The following is a 19,075-nucleotide window of genomic DNA, read 5'->3' as shown; positions in this document are numbered from 1 at the left end:
CAAATTATTAAGCTTTATGATTTTTGGCTATAAAACTTTTTGAAAGTGTATTTAAAATTACTTCATATCCATAAATTGTATTTTTTTTTATCAAATGCAGTTAAAAAAAAAAAAAAAAACAAAACAAAAAAGATAAAATAAGAAGACCTTTAGTCGTTGCTAAAGTTGAAATTTTCCTCAAGGGATTGTTCAAGCTCAGGATTCTCTTAATTTGCATCCATAAGCTGGCACTCAGAGGCTTCAGTTATTCATGTGAGACCAAAAATAATGGTACAGGGCCAAAAATAATGGTACACTAATGGCCAATTTCATAAAGCCCTTTTAAATATTCATCAGGCTTTTACGTTTGTTCCATACAAAAAACCTCATTTAAAAATTTAAAAGCTTGTGAAATGTTTATGAAAACAGCCATAAGTTATATTAACTGGATACAATATTTTAAAAACTGGGCATAAATAATGCCAGTATCATATCATAATATAGACATTTGGACTTTTTGTGTAGTCCGTCCGATTAGAGAGATGCTACTTTAATATCTTGTAACCGTTCCTTTGGCTTGTCAAGCTAAATTTTTATGAATGAACTTTTTTTTAAGTTGCTTTGTACACACTTTGTGAATATATTCTTCATCATCGTGCGTCGTTTTGTGTTTTGTCGTATGTATTTAAATGTAAAAAGTTTTTTTTTTGTTTTATTATTACTCGATTTGAACAAAGATTTCTTTCTCATTCTCTCGCGTGCTTCTGTTATCTTCTTTAGAGGAGAATTATTATGGGCACCACTGAACACAAAAATGTGAATGGGGCGCCCGTTTTAAGTTCCCGGACGTCGTCGTCGTCACATTTTTTTTTTTTTTCATAATTTTTTGTTTTTTTGTTTGCTTCTTTTAGTAGGAAGAAACGTTATCAGAAGTGTTCAAAGTTGTTATTATTAACACTCGATTTTGTTTAGTTCAATATTTGAACACGTTATCTGATGGATTGAATGGTCTCTGCGATGAGAGCCAACGCATCGAATGTTTAAAGTGCATTTTTGGAAAAAAAAATATATCATGGAATCTATGGCATTTCCGTTTCATTAGTTTCATCATCGAATGATTGTATGTAGAAGTGGTGGTTTCATTCATAAGACTAATTTGTAAAAAAAATTAAATAGAAAACAAAACTATGCCAACAATGTCGAAATATTAAAAGTATTGAAAAAAAGATGTATGACAAGTTTTAAAGTTAGAAATATTTTTGTTATGAATTCTGGCTAAAAGTAAACTGTAGAAGGTTTCGGTTTGAAAACTGTCTAAGAAACTAAAAAAATGTATCAAGGTGTAAAGTAGACTCCTTTTTCTAGATGAGACTTTCTGATTATAATTGGATCTTTAAGAAGGAAAGAAGAAAACAATTCAGAATTTGAGCAGCTATGCACAATTGAATAAGAATAACTATTATTCGTAATATGTACCTACCTATTCAGATTTTCATAAATAGTTGATTAAGAAATGAGTTTTAACCTTTAGTTTTGTTTGGAAAAGAGAAAAACAAAACACAATTTGGCAAAGAACTACAACATGGACCATAGTTTAAACAAGAAAACAACAGAAATGTATTCAATGTATATACAAATTTAGAAAAGTGTGGACTTTATGTTAAGAGTTCAGACAGGAATTACACTAGCTTTAAATCAAGAATAAAACCATAACAATCACTCCAGGAATTTAAAAGATAATCATAAAAGTTGAAACATTTTATAAAAAAATGGGTGAAATTAAAATAAGGAGTGGCCGAAAATTAAATATTTTAACCAAATCAAGAGCATTTTATTTCCCACTAGTGCTTATATCACATCCATTTTGCACTGACCTGATGAGCTTTTTGCCGTTTAAAGTTCATTTACTGTCGATGGAGCTGGATTTCTGGCTCTATATCGCTTTATCGCTTACCTCGAGGATACAACAGAACTCGTTTTTGAAAATATTTAGCTATAGGTACATAATCTACCTGTGGGTTTAGGGATATTCTTTTCCAAAAATAATTTCTCACCGAAAGATATCATTTAGCACAGAAATAAGGTTTTCCTAATGTTTTTATAAATGCCTCTAAGAGTTTATTTGCAAGTGTCATAAAGCATTGTTACTTAAAAACAAAGAAATTCTAAAGATCTTAAAACTTGTACAATTTCCTACCTGTTTTTGTGAAAAATAAAAACAATAAATTGTAATTGCACTTTAAAGCATAAATGTTAATATGCATTCCTCTTAGTTGTTAATGACATCACAATGCTATGCATTTCAGACAAAAATTAACAAATCTGTCCTAGGTAGGTAACTTAGCAAACGCAGGTATCGAGGATTATCTCTAAAACTATTTCGAAACTATTAGGTATTTAGCTATACCTACGTTTTTGATGGGTTCATTCTTCAGACAAACTCCTTAATGATTTGAGGATTCATAAGGTGGTATTATGAAAAAAAAAAAAAAAAAAATGATCTTGAGATGATATGGATGCATGAGATTTCATAGGCATGTAACAGTATAACCTTTTTTTCTACAATTTGGAACTTAACCTGTGTATTATGAAATCCGAACCCAAAGTTTCAATACCATGTGACATTTTACTGTTGTTGGGGCGTAACAGGTGATCTTATTATAAATTTTGGTCCTTTATACTTTGTTTCACAGTATCCTAATCCCTGACAATCTATGCATTGTCTTACGGAAATTGAAATGTCAAAAATAAATCCAAATCCAAAATATTCACTATCACACAGAGAAAAAAGTAGTCATTTTTAACTTTTTTTTAAACTATTTTCATAGTTAAAATCGGGAAAACTATTTTGGATTTGGATTTATTTTTGACATTTGACAATTTTACATCCAGATGTATTTTTTAAACTAGTGAATAATATGGCCGTTAGTGATCCTTGAATGTGTGTTTGATCAAGCATATGCACCTGAATTTTTTGAATGCCAATTGTAAAATAATAACTAAGAACCTCGACTAAGGATCAAAAATTGCTGATTTTTGTATCCTTTGAATTTAAAAAAAGGAGCAATGCTCCTTTTTTCATTGATTCTCAATGAGAATCAATGGATTCTCATTGAACTAGAATATATTTGACATGTCGGTCACCGAAATTATTGAAAGTTAACATACTACAAATAAGCATGACTTGATTATAATTACAATTAAGATTGTTAGGACATGGAGTTTAGATAAATAAATACAAAATACAGTATTTGTGCATCACTAATATACACTATATATGCATTATGTATGTATATCTCTATCTCATATAAATAAAAAGGGAAGCCCACAGACCAATATACGCATTCAATAACAATATACGACCATCTCATTTCTTAGATTTTTTTTTTGTTTGCATTTAAAAAAATACCGCCCGCATTTCTTTCATGTGTATTGTTTTTTTTTTTTTTTTGTTTGTGTTTCTTTTTTGTTTCGGAAAAATACAAATGCAATCGCGATTATTATTAGATTTGCGAAACATACACATTTGCGCATAAACAAATACACACATGACCTGGAATGTATTGGTATGATTTCGGTTTTATGTATTCTTCGATCGTGATCGTTAGAATGGCTAACTTTTTTTTTAAGAAGTGACATTAGAAATAGAAACAACACCTACATACAGAGTAGGTAAAACTCTCTAATAAAAAATAATACAAATAATAATCAACTCACCGAAATCTTGACATTTTGCTGATATTTTTATATTTCTTTTCGTTTTTAATAAAAAAAAATATTCTTCAAATTAAGACTTCTCACAGAATTTTTTGCAAACTAACCAACAATGTGTTTTTTTTGTATGGACAACAAATTCAAATATTAAATTTTAAATAAACTTTCTCTTGTTTTTGATAATTTTTAAACACAACCAATTTTTTTGTATTATTAACACCAACAAAAAAAAAATTACATAAAACAATTTATGAATTATTCAACCATTTCTTTCGAGCTGTTTTACTTGTTTCTCTAAAGAATTAATCTAATTTATTACGAAATGTTCACTCCGTTTTGTATTATAGTACTCTTAGACGACAATATCACGAAGAGAAATTTTATTATATTTTCATTCCCTTTGCACTATGAAATAGCTTTTTTTTTCAATTATAAAATCGAGATGACACTAGGAAAGGAAATTAATAATTGAATATGATTCACATTCTCTTCTCTCTGTTCGGTTCGGTTATCTATGACGTTCTGTGCAGAAGAAAATTACGAATCACGATTGACAGTAGTTGTAATAACACGAGACACGAGAGCAATGTACCTAAACACAAATTATTCTCTTCCGTCACATTCGCAGACTCGCAACTCACAGTTTTGCAGGTAGGAAAGACGGCGACGGTACAGGGAACACGGTAATGATATTTTTTCTGTGATGTATGGAGAAATAGAGGGAGATAATATTCTACGAATCTCTAATGTAAAGGTGTTACACGTTTCTATGTGACAAATGACAATACAACCAACAACAACAACAACACCGACAAGTCAAAGAATGAATAAATACTAGAGAACTGAAAGGAAATTTCACAGACACAATATAACCGGATTAGCGGGCTTATCTCTTATCACATTTAAAACGCACCACAAAAAGTATAATTGCTGAAAGCGATTATTGTTTAAACGCATAAAATACTATTTCTGCTTTTCTCTCTCCAAATCAAGAACCAAAATGATAATAATATTTTTCGACTGATTCACTTTTTGCACAAACAAATAGGTACCTAATAAAAAGTATCTTCAACAAATTTGATGGATCGAAGAAAAAAGATGCGTGATCTATCCTCGAATCGATCGAAACGCGTAATACCCATTCGTTGCTCGTAAGCTTAAGTGGCCTGGCCTGTGCATTAAATATGTATTTCTAGGAAAAAAATACAAAAACAAAATTAATTTCGCGACGTTTCGCACACAGATAAAAAATACAAACGATACTCTCTCTCCCCCAGTACATCAAAACCCAAAGTTATATTTTTTTACACTTTATTTCTGGTTTAATTTTATTAAATGAGAAATACTGTCAACTTTTTCTTGCAATAACACTTGTTCTAGTAAATATTGTTTTATCCGGTTTTGGGCCAATCTGTCGAAAAAGTTCTGTCAATGAATTAATTGAATTCAAAATTGCTCAAAAAAGGTATGAGAGATAAAAAGTTAGCATACGAAAAATGATGTTTTTCCATTAATGCACATCATGCGCGCAACAAAAAAAAAATAATAATAATAGTAACAAAAAAACAATGTTTATAAACCCGTCGTCGCCTTAAATGTTGTTTCTTTCGTTTGAACCAATAAGTAAACAAAGCAACAAAACGAAAAAAAATATCTGTTTTATCTCGCGATTTACAAACAAAATTTAATCTACTACCGACTTTAGTTGTGAACTAAACTAAACTAAAAGTTGATTCAAATGCCAATGATGAAGTGACCCACCGATATGTTTCGCAACAAATAAAACTCAAACTCCGCCACAGCCACAGCGACAGCAGCACGCGAAAACGAAAAGCATAAAGTTGTCCAAGCCCCAAAATGAAAACTTTTAATATGGGTACCTAGGCGAAGTAGTAACAAGTAGATACAAAGAAACAGCTATGGTAAGCGAAATTGGAGAAAAAACAATGTTTTTACGAATGGAAAATGAGGCAACAAAATAAATTGTTGACGCTGATATTCGTTGTTGACAATTTCAAAAAGGAAAGGGGATGATAAACTTGTGTGGTTCGCTAACCATACTTTATCCATCGGGAATGGGAATATAGAGAACATTATATCGCAGATACTTTTGAGTCTTGCAATCTTCAATGTTAAAGAGATATAATATTGTAGCAACTTTTTGACTTTAGAAACTTTTAAGAGTTAAGAAAAATTGAAGAGAACATAGCAGTGCTGCCACTTAAATTATGATCTTGTTTTGCAATCATTTTTTGTTTTCCACTACAATTTGACTTCTTTTATAGATCTGAAAGGCTTTTAACCTAATTTAGATATTATTTAATCAGCTAAAAACCAAATTTCTGAAAAAATCAATTCTCTTGTTTCAAAAACATACATAAACATAATAGCAACTAAACATAGTAAAAAAAAGGTTAAACGAATTTATTTTCATATCAAAATTCTCATTAAAACCACAATACAGCGAGCGAGATATGCTTTTAGCTTACTTTTTCGATTGAATAAGTGTCAAATTGCCATTGGTATTTTTAATACATTTTTGACTTTGCAGGTACCTTTGTGTGTTCTTTTCGAAAAAAAATATGTTGTCCCTATGGCAGAAAGGTAACATTTTCATAGGATTTAGTACATTAATAATCAGAAAAAAGCTTTTAACATAACTTTACATCCCACACTTAAGGATGTGGGAAATAAGAAAAGTCGAAAAACTGCAGACACATATTTCTTGAGGCGAAACAGACCCCATCGAAATATTCTTTAGGTTGGATGGCCGATTTAGTAAAATTGAATTTTTATAAGAATTTATAAACAGAACATAATGTTTAACAAAAAAGGAAAAATTGCAAAAAGAATTTCATTGTGACATATTTTATCATCAACATTGACGGTCTCGCCACAAACAACCATTAAGAAAGAGCAGAAGAGAAATCATGCAATTAAGAAAGAGCATATTTCTGTCTGTGCAGCAGTTAATCTACCAGCTTTTGAGGAAAATATTGGAAGATTGGAACACAAAAAATTAGGTTGGTAGAAATAAAAAAAAAACTTGACTCTTTCGAATCAAAGATTATAAATTCGTAGATTCCTGAAAATTGTGAGGCATACAAATTCTAGTACGCTTTCGTAAATTCATAGCTTTTTTTTAGTTTGGTTGTATCTAGCTTTTAAGTTAATATTAAACTAACCTGGGAGATATTCAATAACAAAAGTCTCGTACTTTAAGGCTTGAAAGAAAAACAGAAATAAAACCCTCGATCAAGGCGAGAGCTACCCAAGAACATTGTTATCATTAAAATATAAAAATGGTCTTTACAAAAAGAAATCAGTTATTTAAAGTCGTAGTTAACTTTTAACTTCAATTTCATAGATACTAGTACTTTGGCTAAAACGTAAAGTTGACTAAGTTTTGTTTGAAAAACTCATGAGAAAGGGGAAACCGATAGAGAAATAAGCCGTAATATTATTTTTGTTATGTTACCAAACATAAAATATTTAATAAGGTATTGTTTGTCAGTTGTGAATGTTAACACAAGTACACATGATGAACAAATGAAGGATCTTGATGTACATTAGGGCGTTCGTTATTTAGGTTTTTTTTCGAGTATCAAGTTCCTAAGTGGAAAAACTGTTTCTAAATAATAAAAAAAAACCTCAAATTTTTACAGATTATTTTTTCGACACTAGATTGCACCCCAAGAGGGTTAACGTTTTTTTATTATTTGAAATAGGTATGTGTTGACTTACACTGAGGGAAAAATAAATTGAAGTTGAAACGTCGTTGTTTCAAAGATGAACTACTTTGATTTATGTAACTTTAAGATACGAAACCATCAAAAATTAAATTTGTTTCCACGTTGATTTTAAAATGTTCATCTTCAACGCAAAATCATACCGAATAATAGTTAAATCAATGTGGTTTTCATTAATTTTACGTTGTTTTATGGTGGCTTTTCCCTCAGTGTATGAGGCCATTTTTTTTATATACATATATAATTTAAAATTAAAATTTGTTGATGAGGTTCTTGTGTATATTAAACAATGTTTAATAATAATTAAGGTGTAAATCATTTTTCTATGACCAGGGGTATAGTCAGGACATGCCATGTAGTGTCAAAATAAAAATCTGAAAAAATTAGAGGATTTTTTTTATTATTTAGAAACAGTTTTTCCACTTAGGAACTTGATTCATAAATAAAGAACGCCCTAATGTAGGTAATTAAATGTACATAAGTCCAGCTTTAAAATAAAACGAAAAAAAACTGTTGCTATTCTCATTTTGTTGAAGATATCAGCAAATATCACCCTGTTTTAGATGAAAGTCAATTTGTTATTGGGTAGACTTCATCGATCGTTCCATCTCATTTTTCCTCCCAATCAAAATGTTAGAAATAATTTTTTTTATGTTATAAATAGTGCGCATGTCCATATCAGAAACAACTTCTCAATTATAAAAAAGAGTGTTTTTTTGTTGTTGTTGTTAACAGTTTAAGAGATAAGAGTACTTAAGAGTAATTTTTAGTAGGTAATCAAGTTTAAGTTGAAATGTAGGTATAAAAGAGTACAAAAATAATGAATAGAAACAAACAGCGGATCGTGTTCTCCCATTTTGAATAATGCTGAAGAAACAAAAAATGTTTCTTGTTTTATTTCTTATAACTCTCATCTGTATCAATAAATGTATATGCAATAAATGACTTTGGTTTGATGGGAATAAATTAATATTCTATAAAAAAAACTATTTCAAATATCATTTGTGTTTGCAAGTTACTGACAACATATTTTTTTTATTTTTTTTTACAAATTTGAGCTTTGAGCTTTACTTTGAATAAAAATATTATTTTTATATAATGTATCAGTGTATTTTACTTAAAATTTGAATTAATAAGAATTAATGAAATGATTTTGTTTGTGGGTTTAACAAAAAGCATTAAAATTGGACTGTTTTCATTCAATTTGAGTCTTAATAAACTTTAAACTGATTTGACAACATTGGTAAACAATTGCTAGACATAACATTAAGCATATTACTTTAGAAGTAAGGTAAAATTGACGGAAGTTAAAAAAACACTTACAGTAAAACCCGGATAAGTGCCTCTCGCTTAAGTGCCTAACCCGCATAAGTACCTTTGTTTTTTTAGAATCAAAATTTTATAAGGATTTTTTCATATAAAATTCATCTTTTAAGTACCTTTCGCTTAACTGCCTTCCCCGCTTAATTGCCTGGCTTTTCAAATACTTAGAATTGAATTTACTTGCAAAAAATTCTTTTAAGTACTCATTTGAAACAAGTTTGAACTGTAAGAAAAATTTCGCTTCCTAAACCGCTTTAAAATTCAAAAATCCTACTAAAGTTAGAAATTAACTAGTTAGCTATTTTAAACTTTCAAAGTAATTTTGTTTTGTGAAGATTATGTTTTTAGTAATCAAACATGTTTTTTTTTATTATTAAATAAATATAGAGATAAGTGCCTATGAGCACTTAAGCGGGTTCTTGTAAGTACCTTACCAGCTTTAGTGCCTATCTAAATGGGGGATTTAAGGTGAGGTACTTAACCGGGTTCTACTGTATTTAACAATTGAATGCGATGATATGTTCCCGCCACGGAACACAGTAAAAAAATAACTAACTTCAAAACACAAATAGGACGAACCTACAAAGTTTTCCTCTTGAGCGTCATAATTATTTCTATTGAATTAAAATTGCTTCTTCAGATAGAATATCCAAATGCCCATCATTTTTTTTTATTAAACAGCAGAAGGTGATGATAAAAAGAAAGTAAAAAAAAAAAAAAACAAGCAACATGAAGAACATCATGCGTGCGCTTTCTTACTGAAACTTGTCTGTTGTCTCGCATAACCATGGTACTTTCCCTGTCCCGGGTATGTTCATTTTTTGGAGGTAATGTGCAACAGCCAAAAACTGAGAAGGGAAACATCAAGCTGTTTGCTTTTTTTTTCAATGGAATGATACTGCAACCTGCCGTCCATGGTAGTTACGCGCGCGCGAACCACCTTAGCCGACCAAAAAAACCCTGAAAGACACTATTTAAGTAAATGACCGGTGAATTAGGGCATTGAACTTCCGAAAAAATACATTAAAAAAAAACTCAGTTGAACAAAAAAAAAAAAAAAAACAATACAAGCCGCTGCAGTTGGACTTCGTGCGCGATGCACTTTTACGTACACCTTCACACTTTTTTACACCTTAATGTTGAGCATATGTTGCAATTAAAGGTTTTGACTTTGGTGAAATTTGGAATTATGATTAGGTAAATGTATTTTGAATAACTGAATTTACTACATAGGCTCTTCGAGTTAATTGTGAAGTTAGGTATTATATTAAGGCACATAGGTACAACCACAGTGGTCCAAAAGTACATACATATTTCGAAATATCTATAATTTTTTTTTTTGCAAGAATAGAGGAACAGGTACATACATAAAGTTTATATAGGAACATAATTTAAGATGTTATACACTGAAGGAAAATCCACATAACTAACGAAAACCTTTTTGATTTTGCGTTGAAATTAATTTTAGGTTAGTTTAAAGTATTTTTTTTACCTACTAACTTTGTAAACCAATTTAAAAATAATAGAAAAAATTGTGATAAACTGCAAATAAAGCTGGAGCCTGCATAAAATTTTAATTTTTTTAAAGTGGTTTCAACTTTTATTAAGGTATTTTATGTAAGTTATTTTCAACATTGAATTAACGTTGACCTTATTACATATTACGTTGCGATTTTTTTTTCAGTGTACTCACCTTCCCAATAAAAAAGGTTGTACTCTTTTAGGTACACTGCTGGACAAAACCAATTGAAATTCAAACGTGTTTGTTTCAAAGATCAACAACTTCTTTGATTAATGTTGCCTTCAAGAAGGAACCCACTTAAAAGTATTATTTTTTTTCACGTTGATTTTAAAATCTTCATCTTCAACGCTACATCATTCCAAATAATTGTTAAATCAATATGTTTTTACTTATATTACGTTGTTTTGCTGTCGCTTTTTCCCTAAGTGTATAAACCAGTAAAAAACTAATAGCCCCCATTATGTTTAAAGCATTAATTCTGAAACTAAATGACTACCTACCTACTTTGGAATTGCATAGGTGCCATACGATCTATGATATCTAAAAAAAGTAAATAAAATAAAATAAAAAATTCGCAAATAACATTGATTTATAATCCAATTAACTATTTCAAAAAGAACAAGCAGCTTAGATACCGACATTCAAAAATAAGTTTAAAAATATCCACAATCAAATAAAACAATGAAAAAAAAGACTTTCCGAAATTCGACCCAATTTTCAAATGAGCGCGAATTCCTACTTATTTTTTTTTTCTGTCTTAGGTAATTCTATCCTGGATTTAATCTTTCAGAAAAATCATGTGTCTTGTTTAAGACACAAGAAGAGGGATCAACGATACAGGATGTTTGTGTTTCAAGAATTCAAACCATCACCAAATGACCGCACCACCCCTCCTATTGAAAATTATTTGCGTGTTGCGCCCGCGCTTAACATCATCACTAATAACTGAGGTGAGGATTTTTTCCTGGAAAAAAACACACTTAATCGGTGATTCTACTGGTGATGATGCAGGCTACCTGGGATCTCTTTGGGATTATCATGGAAATTCTGTGTTTTGAATGAACATAGATATGCTTAGAATATGTGTGTAGAATCGAATCCATCACATATACCTACATTGATCTCTAACACACATACACTCCATATGCTTTTGTTACAGAATGCGTGTCGGCATAATACCCAAATGTTCAAAGTGATTGTTGTATTTTTTCTACATGTTGCCCACTTGGTTCCCATTCCTTTTAGTTGCCTCGTCCTCATTCTCATCCCCGTAGTCGTCCTCAATCTCATTCTCAATTTTTTTTATTTTTTTTTTTTTTTTGAGAATAGGTATAAGTTTTTTTTTATTTAGTCGTTCCGGCTTGAAATTGGTGTTAAAACGAAGGTTAGGTACCTAACCTACCTCTAAAAAACTACACACACATGTTTAGCTTGAGCAAAGAATAGAATAATAAATGTGAAGCTATAAGAGGGTTAAACAAGAGCTTAAAGATTTGAGCTATTGAAAAACAGATTCGCAAAGAATTTTGAAACGTGGTGACGCACACTGGGGCAGTTTGAATGGAGTTCAGGTTAAAAATTCTTCACCTGTCCAAAATTCTATAAAAAATGATTTATAGAATTTACTTAGGTAGGTATACTGTACATTATGTACCTACAAATAAATTTATTAACTACAAAATTAATTAAATACTTTAATTTTTTAAATTTTGCTTACAGTTTATGGGTTTCTCTAACTCGAATTTTTCTTCTTCCTTTTGAGAGTTCGACTTATGGAAGTTCCACTGTGTAGTTTTATCTTTTGAAAAAATTAATTATTTTTGATGCGAAATTAAAACGAAAGGAAGGCCTCCTAGTACAAGGTTTGGTTAACCTAACCTAACCTCCTAGTACTAGCCTGCTTGACGCCAATTTTTGAGGTCAACCCGGTTAAGCCCACTAGCGAGTCACTAGTATGAAGCAGATACGTGGGAGATTTATGATCCCCTCGACATGACATCGAGATCATAATAGCATCAAATAAAGGAAGAAGAATAATGATTTTTGATGCTGCCAAAATGTAACAGATATTGCCGTTTCGGGTCTTACACGAGATTGCCTGTTTTTTTATTTATGTTTGCCTTTTCAATTCAGAAATATTAAATTTGACAATTTCTTTTAAAGGTTTAGTGCCGGTGTTTCCCAACAATTTTTGTGATATGTCCCACCACAACCTTTCCAAAACCCTCATGCACCACTTACGTTAGGAGCCTACAAAATTAACACCAGAAATGTTCAAAACTTTTGTGTCAAAGTATGTGTAGAAATTTGGGTTCCGAACAGTTCCAGATGAGGTTATTAAATATTAATAAATGCTTTGCTGAGCTCTAAATTTCACATTAAACATCAAAAACTTTTCTGTACCAAGCTGTTCAGAACAGGCACATTTAACAGATGTATTGAATAACGAGAATTTGAAAGCATGACAGATCCCAATGCCCCATTTATACGAGTTACAGTTAATACATGTTTTTTAAATACATGTCAATCCACCTTCAGAAAATGAGTCTGCCCATTCTGTGCGAGTTTTTATTACAAGTGCTTAAGTGCGTTAAGGAATACACAAGGAACTAAAGATATTTTGTAAAGAATTGTAATGAAATATTGGGCGTGAGTAACACGTGAGTCACACATCTTGAAGAATCATTACTTCCATGGTAGACAGATTAGCTCAAGCTGTTTTGAATACTTTCATTAGAAATTTAGAACAAATCTTTAAAACGTTACTCCACCATAGGTACTGGATTTTGAATACCTATATAATACATATACAGTAAAACCCGGATAAGTACCTCACCTTAAATGTCCCATTTTGATAGGCACTAAAGCGGGTAAGGTACTTACAAGAACCCGCTTAAGTGCTCATAGGCAGTTATCTCTATATTTATTTCATAATTAAAAAAAAACATGTTTGATTACTAAAAACATAATCTTCACAAAACAAAATTACTTTGAAAGTTTAAAATAGCTAACTAGTTAATTTCTAACTTTAGTAGAATTTTTGAATTTTAAAGCGGTTAAGGAAACGAAATTTTTCTTACAGTTCAAACTTGTTTCAAACGTGTACTTAAAAGAATTTTTTGCAAGTAAATTCAATTATAAGTATTTGAAAAGCCAGGCAATTAAGCGGGGAAGGCAGTTAAGCGAAAGGTACTTAAAAGATGAATTTTATGTGAAAAAATCCTTAAAATTTTGGTTCTAAAAAAACAAAGGTACTTATGCGGGTTAGGCACTTAAGCGAGAGGCACTTATCCGGGTTTTGCTGTAATTAAATTTGGATATTTACTCAAAAAGCGCAACCTTATTATTAATTAATCAAAAAGTCCATGTGTGTTGAAATTATAGTCTTAGGTGCATATTAATATCTCCTTAAAAATTTTGCATAGAAATTTGTGTTAAAAAATAAAAAAGTTATAAAATAGCCATCAACGATTTTAGTTTTTTTTTTTTAATTATGATACCTAATCGTTGGTTTTGGAAGGAAAAATAAGCAATTTATAAAAAAAAAAAACTTTTCAAATAATTTGTTTGTTTGGGGTATTGTTATTATAATTATTATCAAAATACAGCGGCAAAACTAATGTAGGTACCTAGACCTACTGATTTATATTTCAAAAAAAAAATCAATTTTACACAACAAAACACTACAATTTTTGTTTGTCTCCTCAATAAAAGGTGTCAATTTTGATCAAACTTTTTAGAACGGTCTAAACAGTTAAAATGTGTATTTTAAGTCTTAACTATTATATGCATAAGTCACAGGCGTCACACGTACGCCTGCACATTGACTAAGAAAGCATGGAAAAGATAAACAATTCAACAAGGTTGTTGAACGTGTTGGTGGATCAAGATAGTGCAGACCTGTACTATCTCTTTATGTTTACAAATGCAATTGTTGTCAGTTTTTTGTTGTTCACAAGTTTTCGACTCATATATCAAGAAGATTTTGCTCAGCAACTGTCGTAAATATCAAGACTCTACTGTTCACACAAAAAAAAAAGGTTCTAAATTCTAAAGTTGAAATTTTTCAAATGAAATTGATGCCTGGCGTGGGTTTTCCCCAATTTTTTCTCATCTACTTCAATATACTTTGCCGTGCTGCATTTAAGCAGGTAGTAGGTTAAGTAATGTAGAAAAGTTTAGGAATTATATAGGACGTATAGTATGGGACACATTAAATGCTTTGAAAAAAAAAAAAAAATCAAAAATCTCCTCTGCTTCCTTCTTCTCCTGGTAGTATTGTTCCTTTAGGTATGGGAAGCGCCTTTTAAGATTGTGTAGGTTTAAAAATACAAGTTTTATAATAAATTGTATTAGTATTTGTGTTCGAATTGTGGAAGCGTTTTGCTTAGAAAATACCTGGCGACGCAGTGGCGACCAGAAAAAAAGGAATATGCATTTTGTTTTTTTTTTTTTTTTGGTATGCTTGCCTGGTTGACTGCTGTTTGTGCAAACACCTCTTCTTTTATGGGATTAACTTAGGTTCTTTTTTTATTTTTGTTTTATCCCGTGGAGATTTCCGAGAATTTTACAAAACGGGACTTGGAACCTTGATAATGTGTTTTGAGGTGTTCTTATGTTTTTTTTTTTTTATAAATTCCTTTACTTTGGTTTGCTTTTGCTGTGTCGTTTTCTTTTTCGGCGTTCTTTGGATGTTAATTCGTATGTTATTTTTTATTTTAGTTATTTTATTTCATTTTGTATCGATGAAGTTTCTCATGGAAAAAATCCAAATGTTTTTTTATTTGCTTTTTTTTTTTTTTTTAATTTTTATTTTTTGTTCATTTATTGATTTTTATTGATGATGATGCTACACGAAAAAATGTTACAATAAACTTTTTAATTCATTCATGAATGTTATATATTCTCAATTTAGTTTACCTTTTCATGCCGCTTTTAACTAATTCTACTCATAGAGGGCAATATTATTACATATTTAAAAAAAAAATACAAAAACCAAATGAATTGTCGAGGCGAAGGATTCGATTTTTTCTAAAACTAGGGAGCTTAGTCAACTAATATAAGTCTTGTATTTATCTTTGGGTCCCAATTCTTAACTGAAATTGGCATGGCATAGATAAAAATACAGGACCTAAATATTATTAATCTAAACATTTTTTTTTTTCATTTTTTTGGCCTTTTATACCTAATTAAACTGAATTACTTTTGAAAAACTAAGAACAATTTTTTTGAACAACTCCTAAACGAAAAATGTCTTTTTACATTTTTTTAAAATTTTTATATTGAAGCTACAACAACATTGAAATCGCTTGAATCGTTTATGAGAAAGTCAGAATTCAAGAAAACCGTCATATGGTAAGTACCGTTAATAACGGCCTAAAAAATTAATTTTTTAGTTTTAAAATTACGATTTTTTTTGTTGCATAACAATTGATTTTTTAAATCAAAATGGTTGGAGATGTTTTTGAGTAAAAACACTATCTTTTTCATTTGATATCTTACTTCATATGTATGTCTATATCTTTGATAGGTGTATCCATTTATTAAATAAAAACATAAATTAAGCCAACCAATAGGTTTCGGCGCGATTTCGACTGTCAAATGTAAACCATTCCTTTAATAAATGTTATTATTCTTAACTAAGAAGATATAATCAATTTAAAATCGGAATTAATGCCCAAAAATGTTAGCCGAAAAACTGAATCGGAATTGAAAACAAAATTCTACATTACATTACATAATAATTTAATCCGAAGATGAATCTACGGACTAGACACACTTACAGCTTCGGAAACTAAGTCCATTTGGCTGATACAGCACAAGACATTTATACAACAGAGAGAGAGAGACAAAGAATAGAAAGAACAACAGAAACACTTATAACACATAACTACTTGGCACAGAGGGGAGACATCGTTGACAATTGTGAATTGTCTCATGTTATCGCACAGGTGGCTTCAGTTAAGCTGGCGATTTAGAAAAAACTTCTGAGCCGACCGCTGGGTTTGAACCCACGATGTCTGGCTCTGAAGTCTTTTAAAAAAAAATATTTGTGAGCTAAAAATAAGAAACATTTTGTAGCAGTCAAAAAATAACAAAATAACTTACCAACGTATACAAGTACACATTGTAAAAATGAGATTGCCCAAAAGTAATTTGCATACTTACATAATCGATGGGAAATAGATATCATAAATATTTTCTCATTTCTTTATTTTTATTTTGAATGAATCTGCACTGTTCGACCTACTTGTTTTAACAATTAAGAATTGAATTTTTTGAAGGAAGGGAATTCAAATACATTAGAAATGTTGTACCTAGTTTGCTGAAAATGTAGCAAAACATCATTTGCTTTTCAACACACAACAATAAACATACGAAACAGTGATATTTTTGTGTACGAATTCCTTTAGAATTTCACGGAATTATCCTTGTTGACAAGAGGAGTTTCCTTCGAAATACATATATAGAGGGGGGTGATCTTGAATAAGATGATCAGCATCAGCACGCACGAATTGAGGATACAAATTTTATGTATGGCAAAAAGGGTGATGCAAGGAATGAACAGCATGAACATTCAGAACTAGTTCGATCATAATCTCCAGCATAGTTTTTTTGCCATTGCCAACTTATTTTTTCGTCTTGGTTCTTCGGGATTTTTATTTTCAGTAGTATAAGCTCCTACGACCTTCTTCTTTAAACTAACTGCCCTTAACCAAATATTTTACTAAAGAGATATCATATTCCAACCCTTGTCAAAGTGTATAAATGTTATGTCAAAGAAAAAAAAAAACGGATCTAGTGAATGAAGTTCTATCTTTTACCTAGGTGGACAATTGGGTACTAATAATAACAAAGATACAATTTATATGCATAGTAATAATAACAACAAGTTACATGTATCGAGAGCGAAACGAAGGGGTGAGTTATAATAGTTCAACGTGAAAGATGATAATCGGTAGTGAATCTTTACTGAACGATACTTGAGATTTGAGAGGAGCGGAAGGTGAACCATAGCTGCCTAATAAATTTTTCTTTGGAAAATTAGCTCATTTTGTGAAGGTTATTTCTTGCTTTCGTTTTTTTTTTTTAATAAACCATTTGTATATGTAAATGTGTTCAAAACTTGATGTTTCTTAAGATTGGAAAAGGGTACCCGCTAAGTAGTTTTCAATTATTTTGCAATAAAATCAAACGAGGGGCTTAATTATTGCTGTATTAAAATTGGGCACTACTGAAAAAAAAATATTTTTTTTTTTTTGTAAGTTAGAGAAGGGGTGGATAGATTCTTTGTTTTTTTTCATCTTCTCAGTTTGTCATATAGTTATTGTGACAATGTTTATAGAGATTGCGATATGATTCTTCTCATAGTGAGAAGTTTTGGGAACTCGGGAAATGCTTCATTTAATAGAAAGTGCTCAAGATTTGCAGGTGAAATTGAAAACGTACCCGTTTCCGATAAGTCTCAAGAATCGATCAGCATCCATCAGTATAGATTTTCAGTATCAATCTGTATAGCTTTTCAATGATTTCTTCGTTAGTTGGATGTTTACTTTCAGCAGGATGGTAGCATATGCCATCACAAACATGTTGTAAGACAATGGGCCAATTTCTTGAACAAAATGATTTTTCTTAATTAAAACCATTCAATTTTTTCCTTAAGTTATTTACTTATTTATTAATATATTAATAATCATTTTTATTGTAGGCTTTAAGTCAATTTTTTTTCTTATTTTCGGCGCAACGTGATGATGACTAAGTAACATTTATAGCTATTTAGCTAGAATCTAAAAAATGTACTCTACATTTGTATTTTTATATAAAAAATTGTTTGATTTTATTTTCAAATGTTTGTAAGTATTAAATTAAATTTAGGTTAGAAATTTTATGCTACCTATATGTTGTTTTAAAGGTCTGATGAAGGGGATAACCATCTCCGACACGTTGCGCCGAAAACAAGAATAAAAAAAAATCGACTTACATAAAGTCTACAATAAAAATCCATTTTTTTTTGTCTTTAAAGAGATAAAGTATTTTTTAATACCTTTTGATCGAGAGATCAATAATAAAATTGAAGCATGGTTCAAAATAAGTATATCTATGAAACAGTTGGAATGACCCATTTTTAAGTGCGATTATATGTAGATATGTATGCGAAGATTGAACATACTCGTATTTTACTTAAATATTAAAGAAATTACGAAATAAAAAGAAAGGTAGGCCTAAAAACTCCTGGTACAAGCAAATGCAAAAACACCAGCATTCAGTTGGCCTCAGAAACGGAACAATACAAAACCGGGAGGCTTGCCGCCGATTTCTGAGGTCAACCCGGCGAACCCCACAGGCGGATCACTAGTGTGAAGCAGTAACGTGGGAAGGTTATGATCCCCTCGACATCGAGATCATAACAGCGCCGAGAAAAAAGGAAGAAGAATTAAAGAAATTACTTATCAATTCAATCGTTACGGGCGTGACACTTTTTCTCATAATTTTATGAATTATTCGGCCATTATTCATAATTAATAAAATTAAAAACCGAATTATATTTTTATAATATTCAAAATTAAATTCTTTTCGAATTATAATTTTATTGATCTTTGGTATCCCTCCCACAATTATACAGAAAACAATAAAAAACTATCATCAATATTCGTTTAAACACTGCAACTGCTGTTTTATTCTATATTTGATTTTCGATTTTAACTCTTGGTTAAAAAAATATAAGTCATGTCATGTACATTATGATCAAATCATCTAAATAATAACATTATGTTGGATGTTTGCGTTG

General features: G+C 30.4%; 1 protein-coding gene across 8 annotated transcripts in view; it reads right to left on the bottom strand.

Annotated features, from left to right (window-relative positions):
* Positions 1–19,075, bottom strand: part of LOC129909119 (insulin-like growth factor 2 mRNA-binding protein 1) — a 79,766-nt gene that overhangs the window by 29,221 nt on the left and 31,470 nt on the right. The window contains exon 1 of one of the 8 annotated variants that reach the window (XM_055986088.1): positions 3,697–5,387. The exons of 6 other annotated variants lie outside the window; for them this stretch is intronic. In XM_055986088.1, coding sequence (XP_055842063.1) covers positions 3,697–3,710 — 14 coding nt within the window. In that variant the 5' untranslated portion in view covers positions 3,711–5,387. Of the gene's footprint in view, positions 1–3,696; positions 5,388–19,075 lie in introns of those variants that run through there. One more of the 8 variants, XM_055986091.1, reaches the window with a different exon arrangement.

The sequence above is a fragment of the Episyrphus balteatus genome, chromosome 2 (genome assembly GCF_945859705.1).
Source record: "Episyrphus balteatus chromosome 2, idEpiBalt1.1, whole genome shotgun sequence".
Classification (NCBI taxonomy): Eukaryota; Metazoa; Arthropoda; class Insecta; order Diptera; family Syrphidae; genus Episyrphus; species Episyrphus balteatus.
The sequence above is the reverse complement of the archived record's forward strand: the minus strand, read 5'-3'. Positions and strand labels throughout refer to the sequence as shown.